Source organism: Neomonachus schauinslandi, chromosome 7, assembly GCF_002201575.2.
Source record: "Neomonachus schauinslandi chromosome 7, ASM220157v2, whole genome shotgun sequence".
NCBI classification, from domain to species: domain Eukaryota; kingdom Metazoa; phylum Chordata; class Mammalia; order Carnivora; family Phocidae; genus Neomonachus; species Neomonachus schauinslandi.
This window is the reverse complement of record NC_058409.1, coordinates 133,616,767-133,640,375: the sequence shown is the minus strand read 5'-3', so window position 1 is coordinate 133,640,375 and position 23,609 is coordinate 133,616,767. Positions and strand designations below refer to the sequence as shown.

General features: G+C 36.0%; 1 protein-coding gene across 2 annotated transcripts in view; it reads right to left on the bottom strand.

The window, feature by feature from the left end:
• The window catches only part of CDH12 (cadherin 12), a 252,200-nt gene that overhangs the window by 170,573 nt on the left and 58,018 nt on the right, over positions 1-23,609 (bottom strand). For both annotated transcript variants that reach the window (XM_021695843.1, XM_021695846.1), the window contains exon 2: positions 16,190-16,484. In XM_021695843.1, the coding sequence (XP_021551518.1) occupies positions 16,190-16,484 (295 nt within the window). The remainder of the gene's footprint in view (positions 1-16,189; positions 16,485-23,609) is intronic.

Genomic DNA, 23,609 nt, shown 5'->3' with positions numbered 1-23,609 from the left:
GAGTACAGGGGTTATACCATGTCTTTCCTTGGGATATTCACATCCAAGAAGTTTTGTGGCAGATAGGAAGGCTGAGGGAGTTAAATATTCTGGTCCTATTATTTTCAGATATTATGTTAGATTTTTACATATTAATTTCTTTAATCCATATAGAGCAGAGTTATGCATGTCCATTTTAAATGGCAAAATGAGAAAATAGGTGCTTGCCAACATCAAATCACTTGCCTATGGCCGTTCAGGTGGAAATTCATGAAGCTAGTATTGTCTTAATCAAATGCCAATCTCTTTTCCCATACAATAGAGGTTCCAAAAATGAGTTCTAAAATAAAAGTAATTAGAAAAAGACAAATGGTCGAATATATAAAATGTACTGCATATACGAATAAGCAGAGATTTCAATCTCCAGCAATGCAGGAATGTTATTTGGACTATACCTCCCATGAAAAAAAAACAAAAATGCTAGTTATGGTACATTTTTAAACACATTTTTTTAAAGATTTTATTTATTTATTTGAGAGAGAGAATGAGATAGAGAGCATGAGAGGGGGGAGGGTCAGAGAGAGAGGCAGACTCCCTGCTGAGCAGGGACCCCGACGTGGGACTCGATCCCGGGACTCCAGGATCATGACCTGAGCCGAAGGCAGTCGCTTAACCAACTGAGCCACCCAGGCGCCCGTTTATTTAAACACATTTTAAAAAACGTTGAAGTTTATATAACTTTAATAAGTTATGAGGCCAAATTTGAAAAGAATAGAGGAATGCAGAGAGATACAATGTTCCCAGCAGCAAATTTTTTCTCCCTAAAATATAAAGATTTATTTGAAAGCCTCAGAGTGAATGAACAAGAAACAAAAGCCCAAGTCTAACATATGTTATAAAGTCTAACGAGAGTTCTCCAAAAGATTAGTATCACCAAAGCCTACACTCTCAGAGTAAGATGAACCAGATGTAAACCAGTGCTATCTTGGATCTCACAACCTGAGTTTATGTGAACCAGCTAATCTCAAGACTTGAACACTGTGTAAGATAGCCCCATTCATGTGGTGACCAGGTAGAAGCAATTTCAAATACTTTGTATCTTCAATCTAATCTTACAATATTCTCATAGAATACAATACAGTAAGACAAAATAAACCAGAACCAACAGAAACAATATAAAACAAAATAAACCCACAAAGAAGGAATATTGAACAATATTAGACGACAATAAATATTTTACTGCACAAAATTTAGAAGAACTTAAAATAATTGCAGAGAAATAACTGTGTATGTGTGAGTTTTCCATTCAGTGATCATTCTACAAGGCTTCTGAAAGTGGGGGCATCTTCATGTTTGCAGCAATGTTCAGACTCTGTTCTTCTTACTAATCTCTAATGCTTAAAAGCACCTATTTTGGAACTCATAATTTATAGAGCTAAACTGAGTGCTTTCTTCTAAAAGCAAAGACTTAACACAAACATTTTCTGTGAATAGGAAGGAAGATCACCTGTAATAAATTCCCTGACCAAATCTTGTAATATGAACCAAATTCCATTACTTCTACTTCTGATTTGGGGGTTAATTTTGGATTCAAACAAAAGTAACATTTGCATTTTTGCCAATAAAGGATATGGGTTATTCAACTTTACAGGGCTTAACTTTTTTTTTTTTAAAGATTTTATTTATTTGACAGAGAGATAGAGAGAGAGCTCAAGTAGGCAGAGTGGCAGGCAGAGGGAGAGGGAGAAGCAGGCTTCCCGCTGAGCAGGGAGCCTGATGCGGGGCTCGATCCCAGGCCCCTGGGATCATGACCTGAGCCGAAGGCAGACGCTTAAGGGACTGAGCCACCCAGGCGCCCCAGGGCTTAACTTTTTTTACACAGTATTTTTATACATTATTTACTGATGTGTTGATTGATTGACTTTCTTATTTTTTATTTACTTTTCTATCTATCCATCTATCTTCTATCCATCCATCCATCTACCTACCTACCTACACGTTATTTGTTAGAATTTATATACAGTAAAATGCATAGATCTTAAGTGTTCAATTTATTGAGTTTCACAAATATACACATTCACTTAAACAATATCCCAAACAATGTAGAGAGCATTGCTTCATCTCGGATTTTAATCTTATGGAATTTATACAGTTTTAGAGCCTAGAATACATAGTCCTTCTTCATAAATGTTCCATGTAAATCTGATTAAGATGTTATCATGCAAGTTTGTGTGTAATGTTCTATAAATGAAAATTAGATTGCATTGGTTGATAGTTTTGAAATGTGTTTCTGCAGTCCATTTTTTGAACTATAAGACATTACTTTTAACATCCAATAGACTTATTTTTGTGTAGTATTTCCTGATATTTTATACCTGTCATAAAGTATTACCTATGTTCTGAGACTATTCAAATATTTTGGATGAATGGTATTTAATAAAAAATATATATGGGGGCGCCTGGGTGGCTCAGTCGTTGAGCGTCTGCCTTCGGCTCGGGTCATGATCCCGGGGTCCTGGGATCGAGCCCCGCATCGGGCTCCCTGCTCCATGGGAAGCCTGCTTCTCCTTCCCCCGCTCCCCCTTCTTGTGTTCCCTCTCTCACCTTGTCTCTCTCTGTCAAATAAATAAATTTAAAAAAAATTAAAAATATATATATATATGTATTCATGAAAGGAGATGTTTCTAGAAATGTCCTTCTTACTTGATTCACTAGGAATAATTACAAGGATAAAGAAAGAAAAGTAATCAGACTCTTACCTTCCCCAAATCTAAAACCCCATAGAAAAAGCTGCTGAGGGAAGGGAGGAGGGAATGATTAGAATTTATTGAAACCCTTCCAAGGTTCAGTTTTTTGAGTTTGTTGTTTTTTACAAATTATATCATTGTCAATCCTTATAAAAATAATTTTAGTGACAAACAGTATTTTCCATCTAAGCTCTACAAAAAGGAGACTCTTTTCTAAATATTCTCTCATACTTCATCGAAGTTTGAATCCAGATCTCTGGTATTATAAAGTCTGTTTTGTTTTCCCTGTAATATTCTGCCTTTCTAGAATTAGGACAATTATTTATCACAAGTGTTCAACAATCACTCTTTTAACCTCAATATTTTCAGTTGTACTAGTGCTTTATAAGATACTTTCCACAAGCCACTCTCATGAGAAGTAAATACATGCACCCAAAGAATAATCTTTAAAAGTCTTCCTCCTCCTGGTATTTAACAAATAAAATAATCTTATTATTATAAGAAAAGACTCAACACTATTTAACTCTAATTGCTCTCCCACATTTAGAAACTCTAAACCTGCTTCTGTTTTTAGGAATTAACATAGGAAGACTGTGTTCTTGGTGATATGGAATAAGGATCTGTTATGGTTCAGGTGACACATAAATCATATTTAAAAAAATACAAAAGAGAATTTCTATACATTGTATTTAAGCAACCTTTTGTGCAAAGCTAAGAACTACTAGAAAATGAATCTTCATAATCCCATTTGTATTTCTGATTTTTAGAACTCTATATTAGTTTAGGTATATACCAGATTATTTTTTTTTAAAGAACTAGGGATAAGAAATATAGGTGGTAAAATTTACATGACCATTTAAAATTCTAGAATATCCATTCTGACTGAGTAGAAATAAAAATAATAAAAGACAACCCAGTTTAAATACCAAGTGAATATATTCGACAATAGAAATATAAACACAATCATAAGGGTAAGTTGCTTCTAATTATGGCCTTTAGCTAAATAGGTACTTAGTATCAGTTACAAAAAACAAACAAACAAAAAAATACGTCTTTGAAGATGGCAAATTCTTTCAGATGGTAATTACATTTTTTAAGAGATTTGGGAACATGGAAGTGTGTTCTCCTTTTATAGTGAAGTTTCTACTAAATTCTTGTGATAACAATGTTTTTAGTATAAATCATTTCACTGTCAAACAAAATATCCTTGATTAAACACATGGAAAAAGAGAAGAAAAAGGCATGAAACAAAACCTCTCCATATTCAGGCTGCCACCAATTGCTATCTTGTCTAATTTGAATTGTACAGTAGCTAATCATATTTTGGCACTTTCTTGCCATCAAAGCATTTCATGAAATTATCCCATTACAATGTTTTTCTCAGAGGCAAAATTAGCATAGATGACAGTTCAATTGACATGTTTCTTTTTCTTCTAGTACTGTTGCCAATTAAACAAATTGTACCATATTTTGATATTCATTTTTGTTAATTATTTATAAAATTATAGCAGCTGATTCTTTTTTTCAAGTTTCAGTTTCTTGGTCAGAATTGAAAATAGTGCCAATCTTGATAAAGTCACCTGAACCTAACTTTCTGAGAAAGTCTCCTATAATACTTACTGGATAGCAATCATTAAGACTGGTTGTTGGGTTTAAATTTGCTTCCAGTAATTTTCAGTTTTTCTTTTACCGCTTATATCTCAGTGAGGCAAAGAACTTAATGAATCCCAAGACATCAAATAAGGAATGTTTCCACCCAATCTAGAGGTTATTCTCTTTCTACCTTCTTAGTTTCAGCTTTAATTTTTCTTTATATATATATATATAGTTACATAATTGAAAGAATTATTTTTGCAGGGAAATAAAAAAATACAATGTCATGAACCTTTAATACTTTAGGACAGTGCTTAAGCATTTATAATGAAGTCAAACCATTCCTTTCAGCACAAACTAAATGGGAGCCTATGTTAGCGGGGGACTTGCTTCCACTCCTCATTTTACCTCTGGTCCTACCATATCTACCTTTGTTTCTTTTCTTTCTTTTCTTTCTTTTCTTCCTTTCTTCCTTTCTTCCTTTCTTCCTTTCTTCCTTTCTTCCTTTCTTCCTTCCTTCCTTTCTTCCTTTCTTCCTTCCTTCCTTTCTTCCTTCCTTCCTTTCTTTCTTCCTTCCTTCCTTCCTTCCTTCTTTCTTTCTTCTTTCTTTCTTTTTCTTTCTTTCTTTCTTTCTTTCTTCTCTTTCTTTCTTCTTTCTTTCTTTCTTTCTGCCTTTCTTTCTTTCTTTCTTTCTTCTTTCTTTCTCTCGTTCATTTCTTCTTGAGGAGATAAACTCCTCTTTCTCATACATGTATTTAAAATATTGACCTTATCTTAATTTCCTCCGATACTCAATCCACTATTTCATGGCTCAACAAACCTCCTGTAAGGGACCAGATAGTAAATATTTTAGTCTTTGCTGGTCATACAGTTTTTTTGTCAACACTGCCACCATAGTGTGAAAAGGCACAGACGATATGTAAATGAAGTGTGACTGTTTTCCACTGAAACGGAACATAGTTGCCTGCCTCTGCACTAGATCTCTGGAATGAAACTTTCTGAGGGCAGGAGTTGTGTCTGTTTTTCTCACTGTTGCAACCTCAGTACCTAAAAGTGCCTGGTACATAATGGGTATTCCATAGATATTGAAATCTGTTCTACATATACCTAGAATAAAACATTTGGCAAAAGACAATTTTATATGATTTGGAAAACACTTGGACCTGGTCGAAATAAAAGCTTTACTGGGTAATATATTTGGCTTGATGATGAATTGCTATGCCTGGAGTGACAGAGTGGATTCGTGTTTTCAATTGACTCAAGTGCCACACTTTGTTTTCATTGTGAATGTGGTTCAAATAAACAAATTTTCTGGGCTAATTCCTGGATAGACTTTCATATAGGGACATGCCCTCCACTGTCGGAATTGCATGCAGTTGTCACACTGAGGTATTTCCAGACAGAGATTTCAATCTTTCCTCATGTTTGGGTTAAAGATCGCATTCACTTACTAGCCCTGCCGTTTTGCCTGTCTTGGAGCCTGTTTTCTCAATGGGATATTTTCACCTTGATCAATGGGCATAATCCATTTGCGTCTGGCTGCTTGAAGTTATTTTCCTAAATACTAAGCTTAGATCCTACCCATCTTCATACCTCCATGCATTGCACAATGGAAAACAGAAACAAAAATGATTTTGGGAAATGTAGCTGACATCTATGTGGAATCCCCAGCACAAGCAATTGAACCTCTGAGAACTCCTAATGCTTGCATGGTTTTTTATAGGTACAACTGTGCTCCCATGATCACTTACAAGGCAAGAGACAGTTGGGCCAAGGTTCCCTCTTGCTGGCTTTTGTGTACAAAAAAATAAATAGATTAGAGCAAATAAAAAAAAAAAAAGTCTTGCAGCTGGAAGGCAACTTTAAAGAAAAATGATGTTCATAGCTATCCTGCCAGTAGCTGGCAAAGCAGTTTTTATAAAACATATTTAATGTTTACAACCACTTGGAGGCTGGGGAAAGAGTAATACTTTAAAAATATGTTTAATGTTTTGAACCACTCAGTGGCCAAGCATCAACTCCTGCTCACATATATTTAATGCTTAGAGTCATTTGGTGGTTAGGAAAAAAAGGAGCTTCTTTTTAATTTTTAACATTTATTGCTGATCAGTGGCTGCTAAAGTAACTATCAATGCAGCATGGTTTATGTTTAGGGAGTCACTGTGCTGCTGCTGGAACAATTCATACACTTCTCTCAAGGCCACACAAAAACTGTCAATCGTATTACCTTTGCAACTGTATCACTAATAAAAACATAGGAATCAAACGGAGGAATAAAATGCTCCCCGAACACACAGTCATAACATCCTATGGCCCTGAAAATAGCTCTGCCACGCTGTGTGCTGTGGACACTTTGCTGCTGCACCAGAGGGATCACCAGACCTTGCTCAATCCCATCAAATGTGTGAAAGCCACCCAGCAGATTGGAAAGCGAAAGTGTAATCTGATAATTGGAGTTTCTTACAAACCAACAGCTTGTCGCCACAAATCAAGATGGAAGAGTACTCTACACCTAAGAAAATGTAAATGGGGATAGAAAGACTATTAGGTTTTTAAAGAGACTAGGTAGAGCTTGTAGTAAAAACAATCATAAATATTGAGCTCATGTGTCAGAGGGAGAGACTATATGGAAAAAAAAAAAAAAAAGGAGAAGGATAATTAGCTAGGACCTCTATAAGTTAGGCATTCTCTTACCAGTTTCCTGAGAATGTTCATCAAATTATTAATAGGATCCATCCCCAGTTATTGATCGCATTTATCCAGGCATTGTGGTAAGTGTTACACATAAATTTTCTCTTTTACTGCTTGCAGTAACTCTGGGAATTAGGTATTTTTATTCCTCATTTGCAGGTAATGAAACTAAAGCACAATGAGGACAAATAACCTAGGCAAATACTCACACCTAGGAAATAGTCGAGCAGGGATTTGGACTCTTAAGTTTAATACCCACATACCGCAATTGAACATGTTACAACAGAGTTCTGTTGTATATATGTAGGTGTGTGTGTGTGTACATACATAAAATGTGATAATAGAAAAGCTACTTCCCAATGTGGAAAAGAAATTTCAAAAACAAATATTTTGGCAAAAATGGCCCTTATCAACAACTTCCTAGGTCATCTTTGGCTTCTCATATCAAAATTTGGACTCAGCTCAACAAATTATGAAGGAAATTCAAGTCAAATGAAGGACTGCTGATTTAAACACTTTAATGCATATGGAAAATACAACCCAGAGATTATCGCTTCCAAAAACACGTAAAGTTCCTTTAAGAATCAAAGAGAGCCCTTGCTCTTTGCTTATCTTCTAGAATAATTTAGTCCCAAAGCCTAGCTAGGGTGGGCAAAGGTAGGCTTTTGTGCTGCCAGGGTTATAGGGGTGGAGGGATTGGACAGGAGCTGTAATAGACCAGAACAAGGTCTTGATGCCTGAGCCCAGTGAGAAAGGTGTCCACACTGAGTTCAGGTGGGATGAGGAAGGCATGTTATATATGGGAAATATGGCCTAGTGTGGGGATTCAGAGTCCCAGTGAGGTGCACAAAACCTGCACAGTGGGATAGAGAAGATAATGGAAACAGTGCAGATTTTCAAAGATGGATTGGAGTCATCGGGGCATCTGCAAGGTGTCTGGAGAGTGAGTGGCAGTGAAAGATTGGTTGCATACGGGGGCTTGATCAAATAACAAAATATATTACGGATAACAACAGCTAGCGTTCTCACTCTTGGAAAAGAGAGTTGTAAATTATATAAGGGTTAAAGAAACTAGAATAAATAGTGGGGTTAGATTAGAGTAGGAGATATTGGTGTGAAATCAAGGTTTTCAATATATTTAGAATGATTCAGAAATAGGGGCACCTGGGTGGCTCAGTCGGTTAAACATCTGCCTTCGGCTCAAGTCATGATCCCGGGGTCCTGGGATCAAGCCCCACATCAGGCTCTCTGCTCATCAAGGAATCTGCTTCCCCCTTTGCCCCTCTCCCACTCGTGCTCTCTCATTCTCTCTCTCAAATAAATAAATAAAATCTTTTTTAAAAAAATGATACAGAAATAAATATTATATGTATATGTGTATATAAATAGATGATAGATAGATAAATAGATAGATAGATAGATAGATAGATAGATAGATAGATAGATAGATATAGGTAGATAGATAGATAGATGATAGATAGATATTCTTTAGCTGTGCCCACTGACAGGGCCTAGGAGCAATGAATTTCCAATAGCAAAGGACACACATAACAACCAGAGTTTGGCTTCTAAATATTATTCTCTATGAGGGTGGGGAGAGAGCTCCTTGGAGAAATAGTTTCTCCCAGAGTTGAGGAAGGAAAAATGCAAGACAAGTCCCAAATATATTTTGGGGCCAGAAAGTAAAGGAGTATTCAAATAATTAAGAGGTAATGTTGAAATAACACAAAAATCAGCTTAAAGTATCTTTACTTATATTTTACATTTCAGACTAAAACTGAAATTGTTTCAATATTGAAATCAATAATGGTGCTGTAATACATTAGAACCAATTCAATACAATAAGACACCTTGAGACCACACTGACATTAACTAATAGATGGATAATTTGAAAGTGTGATGTGGCCCAGCTTATTTCCCTAGTTTCAAAATAACTTTTGACCAAAAGAAGAAAAAAAAAAAACCTTTTGACAAAATATGTAATAATTATAAAGCGATAAAGAATAACTTTATAGTGGAATCATTGTCTAATGTAGACAACATTTAAGATGGACCTCAATTATGCCTGTCTCCAATATTCACACCTTTGGCTAATTCCTTTCCCTGGAGAGTAAAATGGACTTATCAAATTGATCCCAACAAATAAAATATAGCAGAAGTAACAGGATATCAACTCCAAGACAACAACCACATGACTGGGCTTGGAAGTATACTCCCCACACAGGGGAATCTTCAGATGAAACAACATTTTTTATTGCCAGCTTGACTCTAAATCCACAAGAGACTTTAATGCAGAGACACCCAGCTAAGTTGAGCCCAAAGTCATGATCCAGATAAATCAAGAGATAATACATACTTGCAGTCTTAAGCCTCTAAATCCTATAGTAATCTGTTATATAGTCGTAGATAATAGCAACTTCGTACCTGGTAGTGGGGTGCTGCTATAACAAACACGTAAAAGGTGGTAATGTTTTTGCAGTCAGGCAGTGTGGGCTTTGAGGAGGATGTCAGTATAAAAGGCATTGAACACACTCTTTATTGCATGTTGGACTTGGAAGGTGCTGCACATGAGGACTTGCAGGAAACTGAGAATATCTTACGGGTAACTAGAAGATCACTGTTATGCAGTGACAGAAAATTTATCAAAACTTTTGCCTGCATTTATTTGAACGGTAGAAAAAGGACCCAGGGACTTTTGAACAAAAGGATCCATGTCTCACTGGTTTTAAAGATTACTAGTCTTTCCAGATGGCAAGTGATGCTAAAATTAAGAAATGGTTTCTAGGCCAAAATCAAATCCAGGTCACACGGGAAAGCATGGTCAAAAGATAAAGCCATGGCGGTGACAGTAAAATGTTTTATTAAGATCTTAGAAAGATCAAGGATAGTCCATTGGCTTGCTGTCTAGTCAGACAAATTTCTCTCTTAAGAGATAAATGGGTAAGTATGACTCAAAGATCCTTTCTAGCAAACAATAAGGGTTCTAATTCATGGAAAGACTTTGTCACTCAGGCACCTCCATAGGGTCCAACGTAGACAGGATTTATCTTGAAGGGATTTTTTGTCTAATTCAATGAACCCCCAAAAGATTCATGGGATACCCATAGTACTGACAAAATAAAGAGTTCTATATGTAGAAACATCAAAAGTGTGAACTGAAGAAAGAGAGTCGGAGATTGTACAGTGAGAATAGGCCTTTGAATCCTTTGAATTCTACTGGCAGGAAGCCAACCAAGAGTGCTGCTTAGAGACAAGTACGTGCTGCACTGCACAGAAAAATGAAGGATAACTCAGAAGGTAGAACCAAGAGCCCAGGCGGTATAACTGAGAGCCATGGGCAAATATTCTCAGCCTTGAGCCTAATCAAAGGCTGTTAGTATTTACCAGCTAGATTTCAGGAATGCGATGGACCAGTAACTCCTTTATTTAGTGCATTTTCCCTCTTTTTTTAAACACAAATGTCTACAGGAGTTTTCTCATTCCTCTCTCACCACTCTGTGTTAGGTGTTGTGGTGGGGTTAGTAAGCAACTGGTTTCTTTAGCATCACATGTCTGGAGATCAAGAGGAAATAAATCTAAGGAATCTCATTTGCTTTTGCATTTGATTTGTATGATGAGTTTCTGGACTTTGGTCTCATGCAATGAGGGAAAAAGAATTTGGGGTCCTACAAAGGGGTTGAGTATATATTGCATGACAGAGCAACATGAATGATTGGGGTCCAGAGGGTAAACTGGTAGAAGGCCCTCAATGATCTTAGCTACCTTGTATTCATTCTCTTGGGTAATCCCATTTCCTGAATGTGGACTGGACTTACTTATAACAGTTGGAATATGGCAGAAATCAGAGGATGTCACTTTAAATATTGGTTATAAATACAGACTGTGGCTTTGATCAGAGATGTTCTTCTCTCTGGCTATCTCTTAGATAGGTCTTCCTGGGGCCAGGCAGCTGCCATGCTGTGAGGTAGCCCTACAGAAAGGTCTACGTAGCAAGAGACTGAGGTCTACCAATCACCACAGGAGTAAGCTTGGAAGCAAATCCCTACCTCCTCCCAGTTAAGACTTTAGATCAGACCATAGCCCCAGCCAACAGCTTGGATACAACCTTTTGGGTGACCTTGAGCCAAAGGTACCCACCCAAGCCACTCTTGGGTATCCATGATCCTGTAAGATAATAAATGTTTGTTGTGTTATACTGCTAGGATTTGGCTAATGTCTTGTACAGCAACAATACACAATGCTGGTCAAGTAATAAAGATTAGCATTATTACTATTGGGACAAATCAAAACCCTGTTCTACCTGAGAAGACTCAACAAGATTACAGCATCATGTCTGTGATGTACCTAACAAAGAAGCATATCCTGAAGTTGTACATGAGGAAACATCAGGCAAACCCAGTATGAAGGACATTCTAAATAATCACCGGCCAAGGATCCTCAAACCTGTCACAAAATCAAGAAAAAGTAAGGAATTACTCCAGATTGAAGGAAACTAAAGAGATATGGCATTTAAGTGCACCATGTGATTTTCACCTGGAAAATTGTGTTAGTAAGATATTATGGAAACAACTGATAAAGCATGAATGGGGTCTAAAAGTTAGATCCCAATAACGGATTAATGTTAATTTCCTGATTTTAGTAATCGCATTTTGGTTATACATAGAGAATATCTTTATTTGTAGAAAACAGCTAACATTCTGTCTCCAGCTTCCTGGCAAAAATTCTGCCTATAGGGCACAGACAGAGACCAATGAGACTGTTCCTACTATACCACTTAAGCTGTTCTCTGTGGCCATGGGTAGCTCATATGGTAAGATAATGTATCTGCTTTGCAATTTCTTGATCTGTCTCCCTATATGCCCTATGGCACTTCCGTGAAAGCAAGGATGTTTGGAAATTCGTATAAGTTTCTAAATTATAATAATGGTGTAATAATGTTAGGTATAGTCATCATTTTCACTATTTCCTTCGTGGAGTTGGACTATTTATGTATGGCCATGTAGAAAATATTCTCTGTTTAAAAACCTTCAAAAAACTCCACCAAAAATTTCATCTTAACACTTTTCCCCAAACTTCATATAAAACAAAATAGAGTTCATGGAAAAAAAAAATAAGGGGGTGCATATTAAGTTTTTAATAGCCAGCAGTGTAATTCTCTTTAGGTGTGTATTATTTTATTTACACTTATACTATTTTTTTTTTCTTTTAAGTCAGTGAATAAGAGATACCTAGTCCTCAGATTTTATTTTAAATAGGATTTCCCATTCTCAGGTTTATAATAAAATAAAATAAAATAAAAGTAAGCATTTCGAGGTCTTAACCAGCTCATCTGAGATTGAAAGCTAAATTTAAGGCCCAAAGACATTTTAGAAGCCACTAAAGGGTATAGCTGGTTGCAATTAACTTTGTTCTAAAGAGACTGGGAGTCATACCTACTTTCTGGAATTAGAGTTCAGTTTTCATATAAAAATGAAGATCAGATAGTAAACAATACTGCATAAAATTATTGTAGTGGTTAAATAATAAAACAGGGAATACAAATCTTGAGGTGGATCACCTGGCCCCTAACTATTGCTCTGGAAATGGTAGGTCTTACCACAAAAATTATGATTCACAATTGGCATTTATAAAACGTGTCATAGAGACCTAGTTATGAATAACCCAATCAGCTGCCTCAAACTGGCTTAGTTCAGGCAGAGGAAGATAAAACAAGTATGAATAAGGGTTTAAAGGTGTTACACCTGTCAGCTCTCTAGGAAAAGTTACTGCAACTGCATGCCATACCCATGCATAACCACCGGTATTAAAGAAGATCGTTATTGTAATTCATTGTTACTGTAGTGATCTTAAAGAATTAAGACCACATTCATAACGTCCAAATTTGTCCCCAAGGAGAAAGTCTAAGTTGGAGAATATCTGGATCATTAAGTAATTTCCTCGGGTCGGGGTAAAAGCACCTTACCTGTGAATATTACTTCCATGGCATATTGCATGCAGCACAAGTTAGTAACAAAGTGACCTTTCTCTTAAACAATTCATAGATTCACTAGAATTTTCTTCAAATTTTTGGAACAAAATATATTCCATAGTCTGCTAAGTCTTAAATGTTGATTTTCCTCTGAAATCTCTACCGACCTTGCTCAACATCCGTTCCATGCTTAATCGTTTATCACATTTTCGGACACACAGTCTATTATTGCTAACTTGACATTTGCATAAGAAATTGTTTTGATGTCCCAATATTTCTTGTTTTGTTTTGTTTTTGTTTTTGTATTACAAAGTAAGCTATTTTAAACCATGTATTTGTAAATTGGCTGCTTCTTCTCCATCACTGTCAATAACACTGTCAATTATTGGGAAGGGGCAGTTATTTCCTAGAGAACGGTCGAACACAGATCTATAAAACTGACAGCGAGATGTGCTGTGACAGTAGCTAGATGGTCTAATACACCATGGTGAACTCCATCTGGTCTTCACCAAAAGTAACTTTGATATTCCAAAGAAAATGACACAGAGGCAGGAAGTGCTTAGAAGGGATGCGGGAGAAGAAGATAGACAGGAGTAATCGTTGGACTAAGTGATTGCCAGCAGGGACCATTTCCATATGGTAAAGAGGGTGTGCTTGGGAATGGAGCTCAGGAGCTTAGGGACATAAATATGATGCCTGGATGGATGCACGGTAGTTTTTCGTTGTAAAACCAGACACAACACATGCCACAAGCCTAACTGGGTATCCTGTGTTTTTGGTTCTGTGTAGAGGCAGGATTGTGGGGAATGGCAAATGTAGTAGGTGGCAGATATTTAATTTCTAATATTTAATTCATAAGTGGCGTTTATATTTTTTAGGATATATTTGAAAAAAAGGATATTATGTAAAGGTAGTCCAATAATACCTGGGTGAACCCATAGCATGCAATGTGGTATCACGTTCAAAAGAAATACTCCTTTATTATTATTAAAAAAAAAAAAAAGCAGGAAGGGTGTGTTGAAAATCAGTTTAAGTATTTAGTGGAGTCTCTTGAATAACTGATGAGAAATTTCAGTAATACCATATGGCAAAACATTTAAAGAACTCATTCTTCTCTAGATCTTTCTGATACCTCAAGACATTACAGCAAATTATGTCTCACCCCAATACTGCAAAAGCTGGGATCACTTTGTTTCCTCACTTATCTACCCTGATTTTCCAGATTTATTTCTCTCTTCAGGCGCTAGCTGTGAACTCCTTTTTATAAGGGTTCAGACTCTGCAGTCCTTCCCTTTATCCAAATTGGCACAACAAAAGACCTAATTATTTATCTAATAAGACAGAATTTTCTAATAATGTGGAGAGATGTTTATGTCTGCTTTAAGGATGTTGTTTCTGTAATAGTCACTGAGGGTCATAAATTCATGTAAATATTCCAATTTACATGAAGCAAGCCCTGGATTGAACCATTTGGGTACAAAGGAGCCTTGTCTTCTTAAAAGCCTTACTTTCTCTCAAAACAGTACCTTCATTTTTCTCTCCCAGTAAAATCAAGGCACAATTAACAAACTAGCTCTCCCCATTTTCAGGGGCTACTTTTTAATAAGATATACTTCTTTCCCATTGTACTTCTAAATCTCTAGCAATCAGCACCATGTAAAAAAAAGCAGCTCAAAAAATGTAGGAAGAATTGAATAACAGATTAGCAGCCCTGTGTCTCTACACTAATGTTTAAAATCTAAGCAAACTACTCTGAGCTGATTTCTCAGGTCATGGAGAGAATATGATCTCTGAATACCTGGTAAGGTCACAAAGACCATTTCAAGTGAACTTAGGGTTATTCCATGTGCAACTCTTAAAGCCACTAACCTGATCCTGCCCTCAGTATAGTTTATGCATGTCTGGGATGGGTGTAGAGTCAGCAGATGCTCTCTGAGGAATGTCAGATAGGAAAATTAGCAATGGCTCACAATATGAGTTTCAAGTTGTAACCTCCGAGTGATGGGTAGCTTTATCTTACAAATGTGCTAGACACCAGAAGTTACTTTGAAGTAGAATAAGGCTTTGGCAGTGGTGACTTTGGAATAAAAGTTATTTAAAATTGTCATGAAAGCTATCTTTAATTCATTGACTTCAAAATACGTATCACAGAACTTTTAAATTTAGGTTGATATTGACGTGTGCATTTATATCAAATTTCAGTTTTAAGAACGGTAGTGACATTATTGCTAATTGTAAATTTATTCTAATAACGTGTTCGCAATAATATTTGCCTCCTGATTCCATGGCATAACTAGTATGGCTTACTTGTAATCAAAAAGAAAACAAGGGGCGCCTGGGTGGCTCAGTCATTAAGCGTCTGCCTTCGGCTCAGGTCGTGATCCCCGGGTCCTGGGATCGAGCCCCGCGTCGGGCTCCCTGCTCCTCGGGAAGCCTGCTTCTCCCTCTCACACTCCCCCTGCTTGTGTTCCTGCTCTCACTATCTCTGTGTTAAATAAATAAATAAAATCTTAAAAAAAATAAAAGGTGGGGGGCGCCTGGGTGGCTCAGTTGGTTAAGCGACTGCCTTCGGCTCAGGTCATGATCCTGGAGTCCCGGGATCGAGTCCCGCATCGGGCTCCCTGCTCGGCGGGGAGTCTGCTTCTCCCTCTGACCCTCCTCCTTCTCATGCTCTCTGTCTCTCATTGTCTCTCTCGCAAATAAATAAAATCTTAAAAAAAAAAAAAGAAAAGAAAACAATATCATCCTTCAGGAATCTCTATCTATAGCTACAAAGGATTCAACACACTCCTTTCTGGACCACTTCCAGACTTGTATGCGATACATGCTTTGGATGATTTACTTTGAGCCAAGAATTACTATCTGGTATTTGTGGGTATGGTAGTTACCTTTAGCTCTATGTAGTCACCTGGAATTGTAATGACAATGAATTTTAGTACAAATTGAGTTTTGTACTTATTTACAAAGGAATTCTCTGCGTTCAGGTAAATGCAAAGACTGGAAAATAGTAACAAATGTTATATATCCTAGATATGTATGTATCTATTTGTATATTTAAAATGGAGCAGAAAGGACAAAACAATGAAAATAATGTGTCTTCTGTAGTGGAAGAATGATCTGGCTTACAGATAAGATGTTTACATCAACCTGCAAAAAATAAATGTTGAAAAGGCCCCATAGCACCTGACAAAACTTTGATTTGCCTACTCACCCACAGGAGACATTTCTGGGACACTAGCAACGTAGGGTCCGTCCAAAAACTTTGGCTCATTGTCATTAATATCCTGTACTTTGATGATGAATTCCGATTCAGGCTCCAGGGGCTTCCTGGTTTCTATGTCCACAGCCTGAGCACGGAGTGTGTAGAAAGGTTTTTCTTCTCTATCCAGGCTCCTTATTGCATGAATGTCCCCCGTAGTTTCATCAATGGTGAAAACGGTGCCAGCGCCATCTCCTGAGAGGGTGTATTTAACAGTGCCCTCTCCTTTATCTAAGTCAGAATGCAGCTTTTAGGGGGAGAGAGAAAGAGACAGAGAGACAGAGAGCACCATTAAAGGGATGGTCCCATATTAAAAATACTTGCAGTATAATTTTTTATCAGAAAAGTTAAAGAAAAATCTTATGGTTCCTTTTTCATTGTTTTTCTTTCTTGTTCTTTTCTTTTTTTTTTTTACTAACTTTTTGATTATAAACATTTTAAAGACACAAAAAAGTAGAAAAATGCATAGTCAGCATTTATATATACATATATATCCCAGAGATTCTATCATTTACCTTTTAATCGACAGTTGAGCTTTGAACAATGCAGTGGTTAGCGTTGTTGACCCCTGTGCAGTTGAAAATCTGTGTATATCTTTTAACTCTAACAAAACTTAACTACAAATAGCTGTTGACTGGAAGCCTTACCAATGATATAAACAATAAGTCAATTAACACGTATTTTGTATGTTATATGTATCATATCCTGTATTCTTTCTTTTAAGATTTTATTTATCTATTTATCTTAGAGAAAGAGAGTGGGCATGAGAGAGGAGAGGGGCAGAAGAGGGTGGGGAGAGGGAGAGAATCCCAAGCTGACTCCGTGCTGAGGGGTGAGCTCAAGGCAGGGCTCAGTCCCAGGACCCTGAGATCATGACATAAGCCGAAACCAAGAGTTGGACACTCAACTGACTGAGAACCCGGGCTCCCCTTATATACTGTATTCTTACAATAAAGTGAGCTAGATAAAAGAAAATGTTATTAAGTAAACATAAGTGGGAGAAAACACATTTACAGTAATTGTATTGTATTTATTGATACCATAAGTTTATGTATTTATGAAAACAATGCATAAAAGTGAGATTTAACCTCCATGAAGTTTAAACCCATGTTATTCAAGGATCAACTGTATTTGACTCATCTCATATATAGATCACATATCTACCCTTCCATTTGTCCTTTTGTCAACCCATCTTATTTCTCAATGTAATACAGAGATTGTCTAAGTACAGTCCTCAAATACATGAGCATGCATAAATACAACTAATTTGAATATCTGTATTTATTTATTTTATACACTTTTGGGGATAAAATTTTCATAAAACGAAATGCATTAATCTTAAGTATATTTGTTTCACTTTAAGTAATTGTTGTAATAAACATAAATGAGCTCATCAATGCCAAATCAGAAACCCTCCTGAATATCCTGAATAAAAAAAACCAGTGACCTGAATTCAGTGAGAGAGAAGGTAAAAGAACTCAGAAAACATTGAACCTTTTTGTTTGAAAGGAGAGGATAGTTTTGGCACACCAGATGGTTTCAGATATGTGTAGTAGAGTATTTCACTTTAACAGGCTGTCCTTCAATGAGTTATTCAGTATTACTCAGCCAAATGTTGGATAGAATCACCAATTATCCTTTCAGATTCACAGACAAATGACTTGCTCTCATTCATTCTGTATATTTGAAATCTTGTAATATAGAAGAGTTTTGAACTTCTGCTAATTTCTTCAACACATTTATAATTCATTATATTATAGCATGTAATAAGATACACATAAATAACACAGGGGAGAGGACCAAACAGAAGATAAATTATCACTGTGATACTGTAGGTCACTGTTTTTCAAACTGGAGTCCAAGAATTATTTTTTAAAGATTTTATTTATTTATTTGACAGAGAAAGAGAGAACAAGCAGGGGAAGCAGCGGAGGGAGAGAGAGAAGCAGGCTGCCTACTGAGCAAGGAGCCTGATGAAGGGCTTGATCCCAGGACCCCAGGATCATGCCTGAGCCGAAGGCAGACGCTTAACTGACTGAGCCACCCAGGTGCCCCTGGAGTCCAAGAATTAAAAGAAGATGACCATAGTCTTCGAAATCCATGAAGTATCCAATAATGTATATATATAATATAAATATTACATTATATATGATTCTCTAAGAATATGTATATTCTTACAAATATATATTTTATAAATAATATAAATACACACTATATTTAAATTATATAGCATATATAGACTTATAAATGCTATGTTTTATTCAGATGCTGATCTAAAATATTTTAACCTATTCCTACTCATTTGGGTAGGGTCATCTGATTTCAGAGTCCACATTTTTACATTTAAAAGCTCCTTCCAGTCAACAAACCAGCCAAATAAAATATGTTAAGCTTTTAGTGTCCATAGTCATTTAGGTTATGCTTCAAAATTTGCATATAAGCACAACATTCTTGCAAAATTTGCAGTAAGAATGTGTTCTGTATTTTTTTTTAATATTTGAACCCACACACAAAAAAGCTTTGAAATATTTTAAATTACATAAATATCCTTTTGCAAATAGGCTCTCTGTGTATTAGTATTAGTAAAATCAAAACACACACACACAAACAAACACAACAGTGGCTACATCTTTGTTCTTAAACTCAACATTCTGGTTTAACTTCGGTAAAATAACATCATCCTTCAAATTAATGTTATTAAAATGAATGTGTTCATTTTGTGAATTTGTATTTACTTCAAAATTTGTTCTGCAAGTATATTTGTATAAGAGCATAACAAAGAATTGATACCTGGATAAGTGTTACAATTAAAAGAGTGAGAAAACAAAAAGAGGCACAGGATTTCGATTTTTCTTTAAAGTTTCCGCATATTTCACTCAAGTCTAAGGAAAATTGCTATAAATGACAGGACGAAGATGTCCCCCCTATTTTTTTTTTTTTACAAACTCTTATGAAGCACAGGAAGTTTCAAGTGTAAAATCAAGCTGTAGATAAATGTACTTTGAACTTAGGAATTTCAAATTACATATTTCACCCATACTATTAAAAATATTCAACACAGTGGGTATTGCTTTTGCTTTTAAATTTATCTAAAGATATGAGACAGGCAAAAGCTCAATGCAAAAGCAAAGACTTTATAAACTGCATCCATTTTGCCAATGGCTCAAAAGAATACATGGTAATATTGTGGGAAATGAGTGAAAATTCTAAGAAGGTTTTTACAATGTGATCCAAGTAGAGTTACAAAAAAAAAACACAAAAATCCTCATTTAGCTAAAATCAGAACTGTTTTCTTTTCAAACTGACATAAGAATAGAAAAGCAAATGTGTTTTCAGCTCTATCCAACATCGAAATTAAATTCAGTTGCTGTTTCTCCTTACTTTTACCTTTTCCTTCTAATTTAAGCTGAATTTTGTAGAGATTGAAGCTTCAGAAGAAATATGTGAGCATACGTTAAAATTTTGAACTGAAAATGAAGTTGATTAATGTAAAATTCGTGAGAGGATTAGAATTTTTAGAGCAGTTCATTACTTGACAATATCTCACAGGAGACCACCTCCAATAACCTGCATTGTCAGGCAATATTTAAAATTAGTTATCCAATGTTGATTGAACTGGCACATGAATGACTAGCTTAAAGTATAGGTATTTTTCCAACATCAGTTCTAATATTAAATAAATGACAGCCTGATATGGGTATTGTAGATAACTTATTTTATCCTTTCAGTACACTTTCAGTTATATTCAGTATTTTTATATAAATTGCTTTAAAAAATACATATAACTGAAAGAGCATATATATGAAAATATATTTATGTGTATTTTTATATTTATAATATTCTCTGACTATATACATATAACATGATATAAAAAATCAACACTTTCAATAATGAAATAACATGATCATTTTTTATGATCACTTGAAACTCTTCAAAAAAAATTTTTTTTAAAGTAATCTCTATCCCCAATGTGGGGCTCAAACTCACAACCCCATGACTGAGAGTCACATTCTCTACCGATTGAGTCAGCCAGGCGCCCCTTTTCAAAATTATTTTTATTTTTTTTTAAAGATTTTATTTATTTATTTATTTATTTGACAGAGAGAGAGACAGCGAGAGAGGGAACACAAGCAGGGGAGTGGGAGAGGGAGAAGCAGGCTTCCCGCTGAAGAGGGAGCCCGATGTGGGACTCGATCCCAGGAACCTGGGATCATGACCTGAGCGGAAGGCAAATGCTTAACGACTGAGCCACCCAGGCGCCCGAAGGATCATGCATCTTAATATTTACTTATTTACCTATCATTATCTTTTTTCAGGGAACTGGCCTCCATTCTGAAGTTGTCTGCTGAAATAAGAAACTTCCTGAGATGTGTTTCAAGTCTTTACTGTTCTGCCTTAGAATATCTTTTTAGTCTTAAAATACATATGAGGAAATGTGGCAGCATAAAAGTATGCCCTACTTAATATAGAGATCTTTGTAACATGAGTTACAAGATCTTCTGCCTGTCATCTCTATAAACACATTCAATGCAAGGGAAAGGTTCCTTGTACAGGATATGCTTCAGCAAATTTTGGTGTAATAATAGCATGTAAGTTGTAATACTCATTATCAGTTTTTGAATGATTACAAAGCCCACAGAATGGTTTAATATGATGGCTCAACAGTTAGTGCATGTGATTTGAAATAATGTTATAACGCTTTTATTTACATAAAGATCCATCAGATAAACTAGCTAAAACTAGTATGAGAAAATTTTACGCGCTTTTCTTTGGCTGAAATAATCTCCTTATGTACAAAACAAACTACTTTTTGCTATATTCTCCTTGGTGTACTTATAAAATACTTAGTATTTCCTTTTTGGTAGTTGCTTAATTTGCCATTCATGCTTATTCTGTTCTCAGAAACATCACAGTGGCCATTGTATTAGCAACAAAGCATTGGATTATGTTGGAGGCGTTGCTTATGGACAAAAGAAGATGGGACCCAAAGATGATCTATAACTCTGCCTGAATAATGTTGTAATGCAAAATTTCTCTCTGAAACCACTGAAGGTCCAGGAATATTTGACATTGTATTCCGTTCTACTCCCTGAGGGGACTCATTTGTTCTTCCTAGCTTGATTGTTGCCATTTGAGCAGGAGGAATACCACTTGACAAGGTTGGGAATTTTCTTTAACAGCCCAAAGTGAGTTGAGAACTCCCCTGCCTGGGTTACAGACCCAAAACTATTTATCATCTGGAAGTATTTTGCCTTCTATTTAAGGAAGTAGAAATCCATTTCAAAAAGGCCCATACCTCCCCCGAGGTATGCCAAGGCAGAGCAAAGAAGAACAAAGACTATTTTTAATGCTTGGGAGCAACAAAATCTGATGTGCTAGGATATATTATACATCCTGTTAAAGAAAAAATATGCTTTTCACCCGATGTTCTCTTTCTTTTTTCTTTTTCTCCTTGAATACTGCATGTGTGGTTACATATGAGGGGTATCCTAACTCTTCTTTTAGATTGTCATATTTTACAACTTCAGCTCACCCAGATTACATTATATCATTGGAGAGTGTCACAACATATTAATAGGTACTCCTGGAGAAGTTTGAGAGGTCATTGGCGTGGTGCCTGGATTTGGGAGAAAAAATATGGGAGAAGGTTAAAATAATTTCATCCCTACATTTCCAAAGCTGTAAAACATTTTTCTCAAAGCCAGGTTTTAGGTAACAAAACATTCCCTGAAAATAAAATATTCTTATCAAATTTTCAGTAATGAAATCTCTATTTGAAATGAAAGTGAATTTATGCCTGATTTCAAACATGGTTATTTTTCAGAGTACTAGATAGATTTGTATGATTTATTCTACGTTCAAAATCAATTTTAAAAGATGAATTTTAAATAATAATTATACATTATTATAGTTAGATGTCAGTCATTAATTTATTGTTACTTGTTACTATTTCTCCATGTTATTGCTTTTATTATTAGCCCTTACTGAATACCAGGCATTATGTTACATATTTTAGAAGCTTTCTTTAGTTAAACTAATCAGTGATATGCTAGCATGATAAATAGGATAAATGGAATCTCCATAATGAAATTCTTTTTTTTTAAAGATTTTATTTATTTATTTGACAGAGAGAGAGAGACAGCAAGAGAGGGAACACAAGCAGAGGGAACAGGAGAGGGAGAAGCAGGCTTCCCACAGAGCAAGAAGCCTGATGCGGGGCTCGATCCCAGTACCCTGAGATCATGACCTGAGCCGAAGGCAGATACTTAACGACTGAGCCACTCAGGTGCCCCTCCATCAGGAAATTCTAATAGTTCAAAATGTAAAATTTAATTTTCAAAAGCTACATGTTCTATCTTAACTTCTTTGTATAGGCATCTAATAACTCTAATAAATCAGACAGAACCAAATCTTACCTCTAATGTAAAACGTGGAATAATTGAAATCCATGATCATGAGCATGACACATTTGGGGTTAGAACCCCAAACCTGTTACTTCTTACCTGGATGTTACTGTATAAGTTACTAAATTTCTTTGGATGTCAGAATCCTCATACATAAAATGTGAATTCTAACATTTATATCATAAAATTTGGAGGATACTGTAGAGAATTTAATTTCACAATGTCTATTTCCCTTCATTTCTCTCCATTTACATTCGAATGAGCCCCGTATAGCAATATTTGTTTCCATTTACATTAATTTATATTCATAGATACAAGAAAACTAACTGGATCCAAAATAATGATAGAAAACATTATCAAGCTTCTACTTTTCTCAGGCAATATTCTAAAGGTTTTATATGTCTAAAACCACTTTAATCCTCAGAACAACCCTATAAGGCAAACCCTACTATTTTCACCCTAATTTTGCAGATGCATAAATTGAGGCACAGAGAAACTGAGTTGGCTCAACACACAAAAAGACACAAAGCTAAGATTCAAATCAGGTAGTCTAACTCCATGTATCTTTGCAACCAGCACTTCAACTAAATCAGTTCTCTTTTAATTTGAGCCATATAATGTCATTTTTCTCCCTTAACTTTCAAAACTGGGTCTCCCTTAAGAGGAAAAGACAAATAAACATAGAATTTTGGGTCAGAACTACATAGACCAACTACCCAAGTATTAGTTTTGTAATACTAATACAGTTTGAGCAAAACCAGGTTACATTATTATGGACACATGAATGAGAATAGTTTTATTCAAGAATGCTTTGTACTGGGGTGCCTGGGTGGCTCAGTCGTTAAGCGTCTGCCTTCAGCTCAGGTCATGATCCCAGGGTCCTGGGATCGAGCCCCGCATCGGGCTCCCTGCTCAGCGGGAAGCCTGCTTCTCCCTCTCCCCCTCCCCCTGCTTGTGTTCCCTCTCTC